Source organism: Rhipicephalus microplus, chromosome 4 (assembly GCF_043290135.1).
Source record: "Rhipicephalus microplus isolate Deutch F79 chromosome 4, USDA_Rmic, whole genome shotgun sequence".
Lineage (NCBI taxonomy): Eukaryota > Metazoa > Arthropoda > Arachnida > Ixodida > Ixodidae > Rhipicephalus > Rhipicephalus microplus.
The window spans coordinates 219,568,067-219,583,190 of NC_134703.1; the positions used below are offsets into that span (position 1 = coordinate 219,568,067).

General features: G+C 44.5%; 1 protein-coding gene across 4 annotated transcripts in view; it reads left to right on the plus strand.

Moving 5' to 3' along the window:
* rhea (Talin_middle and talin-RS domain-containing protein rhea) overlaps nucleotides 1-15,124 on the plus strand; it is a 908,869-nt gene that overhangs the window by 116,093 nt on the left and 777,652 nt on the right. For all 4 annotated transcript variants that reach the window (XM_037423602.2, XM_037423605.2, XM_037423603.2 and 1 more), the window contains exon 3: nucleotides 10,997-11,097. In XM_037423602.2, the coding sequence (XP_037279499.2) occupies nucleotides 10,997-11,097 (101 nt within the window). The remainder of the gene's footprint in view (nucleotides 1-10,996; nucleotides 11,098-15,124) is intronic.

A 15,124-nucleotide genomic window follows, 5' to 3' on the forward strand; every position in this document is an offset into this window, starting at 1 on the left:
CCAGCGGTCGGATTCATACTGCAGACGCATCATGGACCACCTTTCGGGAGTTTCTCATCCACCAAACGCGCGACTCCGTCGTCAACTCCTGCACTTTAAGCTGGACAATGGGGTTCTCTACCGCCACGTCTACCACCCTGACGGTCAGCGCTGGGTTCCTGTACTGCCACGCTCTCTTCGACTTCAGGTGCTCGAAGCCTTCCACGACGACTTGACTGCTGGTCATCTTGGTTTTAAAAAAACTCTTGACCGCATTCGATGTCGTTATTACTGGCCTGGCCTTTCTTCTAGTGTAGCTCGGTACGTCGGTTCCTGCTACCCATGCCAGCGTCGTAAACTCCCCACGTCGGCACCTGCTGGACCTCTACAGCCACTTCCGTGCCCTTCAATGCCGTTCGAGGTTGTAGGTGTTGACCTTTACGGGCCTCTCCCCGTCACATCTGCTGGCAAATGATGGATAGTGACTGCCGTGGACCACCTGACACGCTACGCTGAGACTTGCTCTGTTATTACAGGCTCAGCTGTGGAAGTTGCAGACTTTATTCTTCACGCAATAATACTGCGTCATGGGGCTCCTCGTGTACTGCTTAGTGACCGCGGCAAAGTGTTCCTGTCACAAGTTGTAAATGAAGTACTGCGCGCTTCTGGAACTACTCACAAGACAGCTTCAAGCTACCACCCTCAGACAAATGGTCTCACAGAAAGATTTCACCGAACCCTTGCAGACATGATAGCCGTTTACGTCCAACCCGACCACAAAAACTGGGATACTCTTTTACCATTCCCGACATTCGCTTACAACACCGCCGTTCAGCGAACAACTTGCTACTCACCGTTTTACCTCGTGTACGGACGCACCCCGACTACCTTTCTCGACGTCTCCTTCTTTAGCAGCCATGGGAATTCATGTCAGTCTTCTAGCGAAGAATACATTTCCCGCCTGGCCCAGTCTCGCCGTCAGGCTCGCATCAATACTGAAGCGAGACAGCACGAGCGGAAGATCATCTATGACAAATCCCACCGCATTGTCTTTCCAACCTGGTGTGAGGTGCTGCTTTTGACACCTATTCGCACTCCTGGTCTCTGTGACAAATTCCAACCACACTTCATCGGGCCATACATTGTTTTAGAACAGACTTCGCCAGTTAATTATCGTGTGACACCACTCGTCGCCCCAACAGACCGCCGCTACCGCAGCACAGAGGTTGTCCACGTTGGTCGCATGAAACCTTTCACGCGACGTTCCCCGTAACTTTGACTTACGGCGGCCAGGGTGTCCGCTTCCAAGTGGGGGGAATTAGTGTGGGCATTTGTAACTTACATCGTCCTCGTCCCTGCATAATCAGAATCACCATCATTCGCTTGTCTCTTTGCCCTCATTGCCACTCTGGGTCATCTTCATCGTCATCGTCTGTGTGCTGGCTCTGCCCGTCTTTCGTTTTGCGAGGTCTTTCCTCAAATAAACGCTGTCGCAGCCGAGACTACCGAGACTTCATACTTTTTATACTTTCTCAGAAAGAAATCATTCTTGCTTCTTAATGATGTATTTTCAGAACAACAACACTTAGCCTGCTAATAAGGCAATGGTACGCCAGTAACTGAAGGTGGAAATGCATGCCGCGTTTCAGTGAGCCAAAAATGCGACAGGCTGTGGGCACCGGGGTTGCCGTAGAGCACGTCTGGCAAGCAAGCCGATAAGTGACCCTGTCCAAAGTGTATGTCTGTATCTTACACTGTGTGACCGTGGGAGCATCTGCTACCCAACGCACATGGTTTGTAGTAACCATGCTAATGATGCCGTCAAAAAGAGAGGTAGTGAGGTATTGTGTGAAGGCCGCCGTAAGGTGACGTTTGTGGTATGGCTTTAAGAGACGCGCTCTGTGACTGGAAGCTGTATTTGACATCAGCAGTCGAGTGAAATGCGAAAGAGAACCTGCTCGTCTGCTTGAGCTTTGAACTTATAACTTAACTTTTGATGCACAAATTTCAATAATTTTTGTTGCATTCATCTCGGTAATCATCGCTACGTGTGTTCCCGTGCTAAATAAAGCTGTCCGAAAAATGTCGCAGGGCCCCTCTAATGTGCACTGACATCGCACAGTACACGGGCCTCTACCATTTCGCCTCCATCGAAATGCGACCGCAGTAGCCGGGATTTAACCCGCAACTAGCAGCCAAGCCCTCTCGCCACTGTTCCACTGAGGCAGACCGTTCTTAATAATAATAATAATAATAATAATAATAATAATATCCGAGGTTTACATGCCGAAATTGCGATATGATTGAGCCATGCCCGTGTAGAGGGTTTAGGATACTTTCAGCTATTGGGAGTCCTTTAACGCGCAGTGACATTGCATAGTAACAGGCTTTAACCACCACACCCGAGATAGTCTTCTTTCTTGTGTTTGTCGTAATCCTTCCGCTAATATGTGTCACTCAGTCATCGGTAGCTGATCCATCTAAAGTTACACAGCTTATTCATGAGAGCATGGCAAAGCACTGATAAGAAACACGTCAAACAACTGACGGATATAGCTCACTGCAGCTGAAGGGAGCTTTGGGAGAAACACCTGTGTCACCGATAGCTAGCGCCATAGCCGATGCGGCAGTTTGAAAAAGAAATAATGCTCTCACTGGCAGGGAGTAGCATTTGGCGGGCCGCACCAAAGGGGGAGATTGAGCGACCGTTGTAGTGAACTGCAACTGCTGATCATTTGGTGATTGTCGTTTCTTGAGAAAACAGCTTCAAGCCATGTGTAGCCAGCCGGAGCTGAAAGTACAAAAATGAGACAAACCGGTTTACTACCCATCATTCTCATGCTCGCTGAAGCGCCGAGCGTTGCAGGCACTAGCGCCAGAGTTCCCTTTATAGTATATATAGGAAACTCTATGGTGTAAATGACAGACAGCCCGGCGTGCCCTTTTGGTGTGCAGATTGGATAACACTCGGAGGGCAGGCGCATCCGGGCACATGTTAAATAAACGCTTTTTGTAACTAGCAAGTGGCTTAAAGGGTTGCTTCTCTTTTGTTTTTATCTAACTCATGGCATAAAATTTCTCAAATTTATTGGGACTAATTATGTTCTGTCAAGTACCAACTGTAATGAAAAAAAAATTTGGCAGACCTTGGGAATTGACGTTGTGTGAAGCAAGCAGATGGAAGGTGTTTTAATTATATTTTGAACATTGCAACATTTTAACATTTCTTTTTTTTTATTCATCTGAAGTCTAGTAGCTGTTTAGAGCACCGCTTATGTTTTTTCTTTGAGTAGCTGTGCTTTTAGCTTTGATGTTGTAAGGTTGAATTTATAGATATAAATTTGGGGCAAGTCTGGTCACTTGATCAGCATTGAATGCTTAGTAAAAGCCACTGAAATTTCTTGTGTTCATGAGAAAGAAAAAATTCTAATTAATAGTGATGGGCGACTTGAGAAATCTGCTCCAAACTAAATTTTGGTGCTCAAAAACACACCTTTTGTTGCTCCAAAGTTGCTTCAAAACACTGAAGCCCGCTTCCACCCCTGCTCACTGTCGTTTACATTCTTATCTAGTGCAGTGAATAAGACTCTCTTAGAAAAAAGCACCTTCCATTAGCTTACTGAGAACAGCATCAACTGCATCCTTATATGTTCATAGGTGGTAACAAATCATTTTTAAATATCAGTCATTGTTTGCATTTTTAAAGGATATTCATAGGTCTAACGTCGTATATCAAGGATAGCGCGACATCTGAACAGAAGTCATTGCTGCGGTAGCACCTGTTTTCCATAAGCAGCTGCTTTCCAGCCCTTAGCCTCAAAGACCTTGAAGAGGCACTGTTGCTATTTTCTGATTGCTCAGTTGTAAATACTAGGTCATTTGTAATTAATTTCACACCCATAGATAGCATCACACATCACTGGCTTAATTTTATACTATATACACCCCTTTTACGCTTGTATATAACCCGTGATTGTAGGCCTCTAACCAGCCATGATACACACTGTTATTGCAACCACCGACCATCACTTACATTGCATAAACTACAGGACACTCTCTGGCCACTTCTGGCCATTGCACCACAGAACCCCACTAATCATCATCATCATAGTCATGGTGGACACCCTGTTCTTGAACCAGGTTCTTGCCGTGTCCTCCAGGTAGAAGTACAAATGACGCAGCTTGTTATCGAAGCTCCAGTTGTCGAATACAGAGACCCTTTCGAATGCCTTGAGCCAGGTTTCGAGATCTTGACTTGGCAATTTATTGAAGGTGGGCAGCTCTCTGGGGCATTGCATCATCATAGTGGGCTGTGGCGCAGCAGCTGTCATTGTTGCTGCAGTCGAGGTCATAGCTTGCCGAGTCTTGTCAGGTAGAGGCTTGTACTCTGGCGGTAGACATTTCTTCACGGCTTGAGGGGGCTGTCAGGAAGATGTCACAGTAGTTGTGACGTCGACGAAGGCAGCAGTCAGTGTGTCCAACTATAAACTCTTGCCCCACCGCAGTGGTCTAGTGGCTAAAGTACTCAGCTGCTGACTTGCTTGTCGCGGGATCGAATCGCGGCTGTGGCGTCTGCATTTCCGATGGAGGCGGAAATGTTGTAGGCCTGTGTGCTGAGATTTGGTTGCACGTTGAAGAACCCCAGATGGTTGAAATTTCTGGAGCCCTTCACTATGGCGTCTTTCATAATCATGTGGTGGTTTTAGGACATTAAACTTCTCATATCAATCAATTCAAGGTGAATCTCTTTATTTGGCGAACTTGGGGCCGGGAAACGGAAAGTCAAATAGCAGCAAGCAATGCACTCTGTGCACTGATAATTTGATAGTGGGGAACATGGCATGACCGTCGATAAACTGATCATTTTTGGGGTGCACTGTCTTTTATAGATCAATTTTTACAGCCTTGTCACTGGTGGTCTCGCAAACTCTGGAATAGTCTTGATTTTTCGTGTCCTGTCCGCCATCTTAACAAAGTGGTCTCCTGCAAACGTGAAGCTTCTTTAACACTGGGGCGTGATCTGCGTCGAGTATTGCTCGAAATCTTTGTGGGTTTAAACCTAGCACATAAAAATGACATGCATGGCAATATTAACACCATTGAGACAGAAATTTATTTATTTTTAAATAAGTGAAATAACAATAAGCAGGACATTTTGGATATATTTGGGGAACGTCAAGTCTATTACTAGGGTTGCAGCTTGAACGAGTTCGTTCATGCTTAAAAGAGAGAAAAACAGCGCAAAGCTCAAACATACACAAGACGAAGAAGGCACAACAAGTCTATACTGAACAAATCTTAACCGTTTTTGTAAGATTTAGTTATGTGTTGTGATCTTCAGTAGTTAAAAAAGATTAAGTGTTTTTGTTAAAATTGTGATATTCATGTATTTATTGGAAGTGTAATAAATTTAGTTGTAGAAAATTTTAGAGTAAAAAAATTTTAGTTTTTCATGCCGCTTTTTGTTCCTGAAAAACCTGGGACAGATCCCAAAAAGGCCTTCAATATCTTTGAATGTTCGTTTTGGAAACTGATACGAACTTTGTAGATGGTTCTTTTAAATCATTCTTATTTAATTTATAATAGATTGAGTGCCCAATTGCATAATGTGCCATCAGTATATGGTTTCTTTAAATCATTATTTAGTTTGTAATATTTCATTGAGTTGATTATTTGTACCTGATTGTAAAATGTGTCATTCTGTTGCTTATCTTTTTAGACTGGCCATTCAAGGATGGTTAGAAAGTTGCTTTGTTTCTAGAACATACAGTCTGTTTCACACTTAGGGGAAAGCTTGGAATGCCTGAATCGCGGTGCGGCCAGCGCTGCAGTCAAGTGCCGGCTACAGCTCGAGCATGTGCGAACACTTGAAGGACTAAAGCTTTGAACCATGTCATCTGCCATAGTGGCACGCTTGTACAGCGTTGGCCGCACCATGTGTTATGCGATCCGAGATTTTCTCCAAGTGTGAAACATACTGCACATTGCCTCCTTATGTTCTTTTTTCGAATGCAATATCCGGTACCGGTAAGGATTTTATTTCAATAAATGGTATCACTCTTCCAGATATATTAACTCTTCTGTTGCAGTGCGAAAATTGTTGTTTCATATGTCTCGGTAACATCGTTTTGCAGTTTGAAAAGTACTCCAATACGCATTGCAGCATACCAAACTTTGCACAATGAAATGCTCTTTCCGAAAAATATATGTTGCAGAGCAAGAACAATATTTTAGAATGAAAAAAAGGTGAAATGTGGGAATACTTGGCTGCCAGCTGGTAGAAAATGCAATAAAAAACACTGTATATGCAGGAATATTCATAACAAAAAAATTTCAGAATATAAGTTTTGTTGATAAATGGCCCAGGAACAGTATAAAAAATAATGAATTTTGTACGAAATGTTTTTCTTTACATAGCGAAAGAAAATCAGAGTCAAGGTTCTGCTTCATTGCTCGTGCCATGCGATGAAGCGTTGCATAGTTTTTCATGAGACACAAGTGTACTCATATACTTTTCTCAGTAAACTTTTGTTGACTTGGGAAAAGAGTCGCCAGGTGTTCCAATACCTGTGATGTGAATAACTCTATAAATGAGATGTCCAATAAACTTCGCTATTTCATCAAGCGTCACCTTTTTCCATGAGCCACCTCACTTCGCATAGGTTGGTGTTTTAATACATGCATCCAAGCATATTTCTTTTGTTGAGACGTTTATTGGCGGACACTTGTCGACGATGCTTGACAGCGACAGTCTATGCGAGTACCACCTCTCTGCACGAGCTGCTCTTCTTTCTGCTAAAAAAGGGCAATCCACTAGAAGGCACTCAAGAGGACGACCCACTGTTCGAAGGCTTCGCCACAACTACCCCGGGTACGAAGAGGGAGCCGCCTGGCGACCTAACAGCTGGTTACTATGAGCGGGTCGTGGTAGGCTTTGAGGTGCTCCACGTTGACAATGTCGCGCCCTCGACGGCGCATGTGCGAAGATGGTTCGATGGGTTCGATCAAGTAATTTACAGGGGAAGTGCGTTCGACGACACGGTAGGGGCCTTCGTATTTGGGCAATAGTTTTGAAGATAGGCCAGTTGAAGTGGTAGGGATCGAGAGCCAGACGAGCGCTCCAGGGAGGAACGTGGGCGCAGTAGTGCTGGTGTAAGCGCGAATGCCTTTTTGCCGCTCTTGATCATGCGCTGTAAAGGTCCTTGCAAGCTCTCGACACTCTTCAGCAAGCTTGGCTGTAGCAGAAATAGGCGCCCACTCTGACGGATCTGGCTTGTACGGAAGTATAATGTCGATGGTGTGCGACGGGTGCCTTCCATATAATAAAAAGAAAGGTGAAAAGCCAGTAGTGCTCTGAGGGGCGGTGTTATATGTGTAGGTGACGAAGGGTTGAATGGAATCCCAATTTGTGTGATCGGCGGCGACGTACTTGGAGAGCATGTCGCCGAGCGTACGGTTGAAGTGTTCAGTGAGGCCGTTCGTCTGCGGGTGGTAAGCAGCAGTTTTGCGGTGAACAACGTTGCACTCTTTGAGAATGGCTTCGATGGCTTCAGACAGGAAGACGCGGCCTCGATCACTGAGCAGTTCCTGAGGTGGACCGTGTCGCAGCATGAATCGTTGGAGCAGGAAAGAGGCCACATCGCTCGCTGTAGCCGTGGGGAGAGCATCAGTTTCGGCGTACCGTGTGAGGTGGTCCACAGCAACAATGGCCCAGCGGTTACCAGCCGACGTTAGTGGAAGTGGCCCATACAAATCGATGCCAACGCGCCCAAACGGCCTGGCAGGGCAAAATAGAGGTTGCAGACCTACCGGCGACGGGTGCGTTGAAGTTTTGCGGCGCTGACATTCTATGCAGGAGCGAACGAATCTCTGCACATAGCGGTACATGCCGTGCCAAAAGTACCGTTGGCGAATGCGCTGGTAAGTCTTCGATACCCCGGAGTGCGCACATTGCGGATCAGAATGAAAGAATTCGCATATGTCAGAGTGCAGACTGCGGGGTATGACTAGTAGCCACTGGCGGCCGTCACCGTTGTAATTGCGTCGGTGGAGAAGGTCGCCGCAAACGGCGAAATGGTGGGCTTGACGACGCAACGCGCGAGTGGATGGAGTGGATGGATCAGTCAGCAAGTCTATCAGTGAGGCAATCCATTGATCCTTGCGCTGTTCAGTAGCAACGGCATGAATTCTGATGGAAGAAACGGCAAGGTGAGACGCTGAGTCATGGGCATTGTCGTTAGGCAATGGAGAGCGTGACAGGGGGTCAGCGTCAGCATGTTGCCTTCCGTTGCGGTACAGCACGCGGATGTCATAGTCTTGCAGGCGAAGTGCCCACCGGGCGAGATGGCCTGAGGGATCTTTCAATGATGACAACCAGCATAGTGCGTGATGGTCGGTGACTACATCAAATGGGCGACCATACAAATAAGGTCGGAACTTGGTAAGGGCCCAGACGATTGCCAGACATTCTTTCTCAGTGACGGTGTAATTAGTCTCGGCTTTTGTAAGCGTACGGCTTGCATACGCCACGACATATTCCGGGAACCCTGGTTTGCGCTGCGCAAGGACAGCGCCAAGACCGACACCACTGGCGTTCGTGTGTACCTCTGTAGGGGCAGTAGGGTCGTAGTGGCGGAGTATGGGAGGCGACGTCAACAAACGACGGAGCGTTGTGAATGCGTCGTCACACTGTGATGACCACGAATGGAGAGGCCCGTTACTACTGAGGAGCTTTGTCAGCGGCGATACGATGGACGCGAAGTTTCGGACGAAGCGCCGAAAGTAGGAACACAGTCCTATGAAACTGCGCAGTTCCTTGACGGATGTCGGCTTGGGGAACTCGGTCACTGCCCGAAGCTTGGCTGGATCGGGGAGAATTCCGTCCTTCGACACGACGTAGCCGAGTATTGTCAACTGCCGAGCTGCAAATCGGCACTTCTTTAGGTTCAGTTGCAGACTGGCGTCACTCAGACGCGTTAAAACATGCCGCAAGCGTTGAAGATGCGTGGAGAAGTCCGGAGCGAAAACGACGATGTCATCGAGGTAGCACAGGCACGTGTGCCATTTCAGGTCACGCAGAACGGTATCCATCATGCGCTCAAAGGTGGCGGGCGCATTGCACAGCCCAAACGGCATGACGTTGAATTCGTACAAGCCATCGGGAGTGACGAAAGCGGTCTTCGGTCGAGCGTCCTCAGCCATAGGTATTTGCCAGTACCCTGAGCGCAAATCTAGAGATGAAAATAATTCGGCTCCTTGCAGGCTGTCAATCGCGTTATCCATACACAGTAGTGGGTACACGTCCTTACGAGTGATCTTGTTGAGGCGTCGGTAGTCCACACAGAACCGCACAGAACCGTCCTTCTTCGCGACGAGAACGACAGGAGACGCCCAGGGGCTGCTAGAGGGTCGAATAACATCACGGTGAAGCATGTCGTCGACATGCTTGTTCATTACATGGCGTTCTATGGGAGATACGCGATATGGACGTTGCCGCAGTGGTGGCTGTGTGCCTGTGTCGATGCGATGCGTAACGGTGGATGTGCGGCCGAGAGAAGGTTGGGCGACATCAGAAGAAGACCGGAACTCTTCCAACAGGCCCAGAAGCTAGGAACGCTGGCTTGGCGTAAGGCTGTCGGGAAAGGAGGGACCGAATACATCATCGGATGATGAAGCAGATGTCGAAACAGCACTAAGTGTACTGGAACTTGAGCAGTGCATGTTATCGGGTTGATCAATAACTTGTTCGTCTTCGATGGGTTCCACGCTGCACAGCACTCTCCACCAAATTGTTGAGACGTTTATTGGCGGACACTTGTCGACGATGCTTGACAGCGACAGTCAATGCGGGTACCAACTCTCTGCACGCGCTGCTCTTCTTTTTGCTAAAAAAGGGCAACCCACTAGAAGGCGCTCAAGAGGACGACCCACTGTTCGAAGGCTTCGCCACACTTTGTATTCTTGCACATATCGTAATAAGAAAGGACAATATTGCACACTTTCCTGAAACATTTCGACTTTCTCTTTAGTCAGTGCCATGATGTGCTCTGGGGGCCTTCTTGTCGTTAGGAGAAGCTCTGCAGCCAGTACCAGCACACCGCGCCCCAACGAAGTGTGGACTACGCACCTAAGCAGAGTTGCTATATGATTGTGCACAAAGGTCAGAAGCTATTCGCGCTTGCGGTAGAGGAGACAACTTGAGAATGTGAACGAGACAAACCCATCAACGGCTGCAAATGTCTCAGGCTGACGCAAAACATGGTCGCCATAAAACTTGAAGCTGAGGTGCTGTCGTTCTCCTCACTCAATTCAGATGGGGTTTCAAGACAGTTTCGACCAGCACATGTTTTGCAGCGCTGGTGCGCACCCATGCGCGCCTGATGACTACGTCATCGAGGTTCCTGATCGAGGTTTTTGTGACTAGTGGCACTAGATGAGACCCTGCATTTGATATGATGCAAACAAAACCAAAGCTGCTGGCCGGAAACTGTGAGATAAGGCCACCTCAACACTTTAAAACATGCGGTGGACCTTCATAAATATTTTTTTGTTGAACAAATGTTTCCTAACTCCTTAGAAACAGCTCTCCATTGAATAGCTAGCATAAATTTCTGGCAATTATTACTGCTCAAAATGGTAAAATTGCGAAGTGACACTGTAATTCAGTATTTGGCTTGCAAAAGGTCTTTTCATTACAGAACATTGATGTCACTGTAGTATAATCGCGAAGAGCATGCATTTTTGTCAAGTTCGCCAGCTTGGTGCACTTTTCCAACAACACACTACATTGGTTCGTGCAAAGATATCTCAAAAATCACTATGCTGCCAAAACGGGCAAATTCAAATTGATTCTGAAAGTTGAATCGCTGGAGTAACTACTAGAATGAGCTGGGTGCAAGGCAAACAAATTCAACATGCCAAAATCGATGGTCCAAAAGCGTCGAACACCGGTGATCAATTTCAATAGATGTTGTAAAGAAAGAGTTGACAGCCACGTACTGACTTTTTTTTTTTTCAGCCAAGGAGTATGGGCTGTTTCTGACAGATGATGACCCAAAAAAGTCTGGCTGCTGGCTTGAAAACGGCAAGGCCCTCGGCTACTACCTCCTCAAGTCAGGGGTAACTGTTTTTTTTCTCTTCCATCTGAATATTTACTTGCAATATATATTATGAGGAATGCTTTTAAAAAAGAAATTATGGAATGATATCTATTCTATTTTTTTGTGATCGAGTTTTTCTGCTTGCTCTAGGCAGGCATGCTAATTTTAAGAACTTTGACAAGCTGGGTGCACAGGAGGTACTTTTCTATTTAGGGCTTGCTGAAGCTGTTTGTGATAGATGGGCAACTGAGGATCTTCATTGTGCTTGGAGATGAGCCTCAGGCAAAACAGTATGTGTAGTGCAGTGCGATAGATGGGCAACTGGGGATCTTCATTGTGCTTGGAGATGAGCCTCAGGCAAAACAGTATATGTAGTGCAGTGCAGTCATCTTCAGATTACAAAATGCGTTCTTTTGATGTCAGCTTTGATAATCACTGCTTGCTGTTTAGTGGCAAGAGATGCTTATGTGAACACACCACAAATTAAACTCAGTTGCACCTGCGTCATGATCGAGGTTTTTGTTTTGTGGTCACTAGTAATATGCGGGCAATTTTCAGACTCACTTTGTAAAAGAAAATAGATATGTGTTAGAATCAAGTGTATACATACTTTACAAGCACAAGTGGATAGCAAAAGTTGACTTTTGTCGAGGATTGTGCGCTACAACGCTTGTCTGCATCGAGATACCGGATTCGCGTATGGCCACTTCTTCTACCTGTTCCAATACTTTCGTGATTTTCCACCTTGCAGTCGCAGTTCCTTTTCCTCACACATGTCTGCTGCACAACACATGGAGTGCTGTGTAGTTATCAATCAATCAATCAATCAATCAATCAATCAATCAATCAATCAATCAATCAATCATGTCATAAAAGGATGTTACAGGGAGTAAAATATACAGACGAGGGTCCCAAAGTACAAGACTGCAACGGGACCCTCGGTGATCATAAGAAATAATAAAAGCACAAGCAGCTGTTAGAATCGTAGGAACAAAAATATATAAAGCAGAATGAAAACAAAAAGGCATGGAATCAAAAAACAAATAATACAGCATAAAACACGAAGAAGATAGATCAACTATTTAACAGGTACTCTTTTAATGAGTTTTTAAATGAAAATAAAGAAACTTTGCATTTTAGCGAAGTGGGCAAATTATTCCATATGGTGATGGTACAGAAGAAAAAAGATGATTTGCCATAGTTAGTACGAACCTTAGGAAGTAAAAAGTTATTATTAGCCGTAAACCTGGTTGTGTTAGTATTAACTAACATCTTAGGATCAATGAAATTAGCAGAAAGTTGGTTTCTTATTTGTTTATGCAGAAACATACTTACATTAAACCTGAATAGATAGCTAACAGTTAAGATTTTATTGCATTGAAAAAGGGGAGCGGCGCTACTGTCGCGAGAACAATTAAAAATAGCGCGAATAGCTAGATTTTGTAGATGTTGAACGGATGAAAGATGACACTGGTAAGTATTCCCCCATGATGCGATGCCATAAGTGATATGAGAATGAGTGAATGCGAAGTAAAGTGAAAGGACTGCTTTATGAGAAAAATATGAGCGAGCTTTGAGCAATGCGCGAATGCCGAATGCTGCCGTTTTTTTAATGTGATCAATATGGAGAGCAAAGTTAAGGTTAGCGTCGAGGTGAACGCCAAGAAAAGATACACTGTCGCTGATATTAATCAAATGAGAGTCAACTGTGAGCTGTGGTGAGGAAGTTAACTTGCGTTGAGCTGATCTTAAAACCATAAACTTAGATTTATTTGGATTAATAATTAAGAAATCTTCCTGGCACCTTTTTGACATGCTACAAAGTACAGCATATAATTTATTAGTGATGTCAATACATCTATCAGCAATGGAAATGGTAGTATCATCAGCATATAAAATGCAGTGAGGCATGTGTATAATGTCAGGAAGATCATTAATGTAAAGTAAAAAAAGTAACGCACCCAGTAATGACCCTTGAGGAACCCCTTGATTTATTGTTTTAGTAGAAGAAAATGAGCCTGATATGTAAACAGTATGATTTCTGTTAAGGAGGTAACTGTTTAAAAATTTGAAGAATGGACCTGTAATACCGTATGATTCGAGTTTCTTGGATAAAATGAGATGATTAATGGTATCGAATGCCTTTGTGAAGTCTAAGAAAACTGACCCTACTACAAATCCTGCGTCTAAGGAGTGTTCAACGAAGTCTGATAGGAAAAGAATAGCAAGGTTAGTAGAACTTCCAGCGCGAAAGCCAAATTGACAGGGCTTCAGTATATTAAATTTATCAAGGTACTTTAGCCGAGTTATTAGCAGTTTTTCGATGACTTTGCTCAGGGAAGAAAGAATACAGATGGCGCGATAGTTAGAAATAGATTGCTTGTCACCCTTTTTAAAGATTGGAAGGACTTTAGCTATTTTTAGAGAAGTAGGGAAACTGCCATGCTTGAACGCAAGGTTTATAATTATAGAAAGTGGTTCAGAAATGATGTCTACTGCAAGATTTAAGTGTCGTGCTGAGATTTTATCTATACCAGGGCCGGTTTCTTTGAGACTTTTGATTGCTGTAGAAACATCATCAGGGCTCACGGGGAAAAGAATAGAATGATTAGAACGTTGTAGATTACAACAAGAATTGCTATGTTTTTCACTAAAAATTTCGAAAAAATAATTTCTAAAAGCATCAGCAACACTCAGGGTTATCATGTGTAACGCCTTTATATATGACTTTCTGCAAAGGTGAACTATGTATTGATCGATTTAGAAAATCGTCTAAGAGTTGCCATTGTCTTTTAGAGTTGTTTTTTTCACTAGATATTTGGTCATCATAATATTTTTTCTTGGCATTTTTCAAGAGACACGAAAGAACATTCGAGTATTTTTTATAGCGTGAAGCTAAAGCAGTGTTAAATGGTTGTTTTTTTACTTTTCTGTACAGGTTATCTTTTTTACGCATACTTTTTAGCAGTCGCTCAGATAACCATGGGTTCTTAGGATATTTGTACCTCTTTTTACATTTGACTGTTTCAGTACTTTCTTCTACGGCTTTAAGGAAAAGGGAAGAAAACTTGTTGAATGCCTGGTCTACATTGCCTAAGGACGTAACACTGGACCAATCAGTTTTAATAATGGCATTGAAAAACAATTCTTGGTCCAGTACGGAAGTAACACGCGTGAGTAGATCAAATGGCTTCATGACGTTGAAAGCAAGAAATATGGGATAATGATCAGTGATGTTCACATCAAGTACTCCTGCAGAGGGAGAGGGCGAGAAATTACAGATGGCATGATCAAGCAATGAAGCAACACCAGAAATAGGACATCTAGTAGATGATGAAATGAGACTCGAAACCGTATCCACTGAAGCAGTCATTATATTCTGTGCATGCACAATTCTCGTCTGTGCTAAGCAAATTGATGCTGATGTCTCCAACTAGGACAACGCGCTTGCCTTCAGATGATAACTGATGCAGAATGGTATTTAGGCGAGAAATGAAATTCCTCATATTCGAAGAAGGGGAATGGTAAATACACCCCAGAATAACGTTGTTATTGTCGTTTAAAAAAAGAATTATCTAATTCGATCCACACGGATTCGCAGTGCGAGAGGCCTAAGGAAAGATCTTGTCGGCGGGTGTAGGACAGATCTGGGGCGATAAATATTGCTGAGCCGCCATAGCTGTCTGAACAATGGTGACAATACTTGGCTTCGTACGATGACGGGCCGAACAGATGGACGTCATAAGTGCAGAGCCATGTTTCAGAGATGCAAATGATGGATAAAGAATGCGCGAGTGAATCTATAAAGTTATAAATATTGTCTGAATTTTTGCGGAGGCTACGCGCGTTGAAATGAACCAAGGAGCGATTACTATCATCTAGCATATGTTAAGCCTCGTCAGGGGATAGCAAAGCCATGATGATAAGATGAAAGTGAACGAGTGTTCAGCACGAAAATGGGCGTAGGACTCAGGGGCTATGAAAAGATGCTAAGATCACTCTTTGATAACAAAATGGCAGTTGTTTTCTCCCCAATTACACTGAAG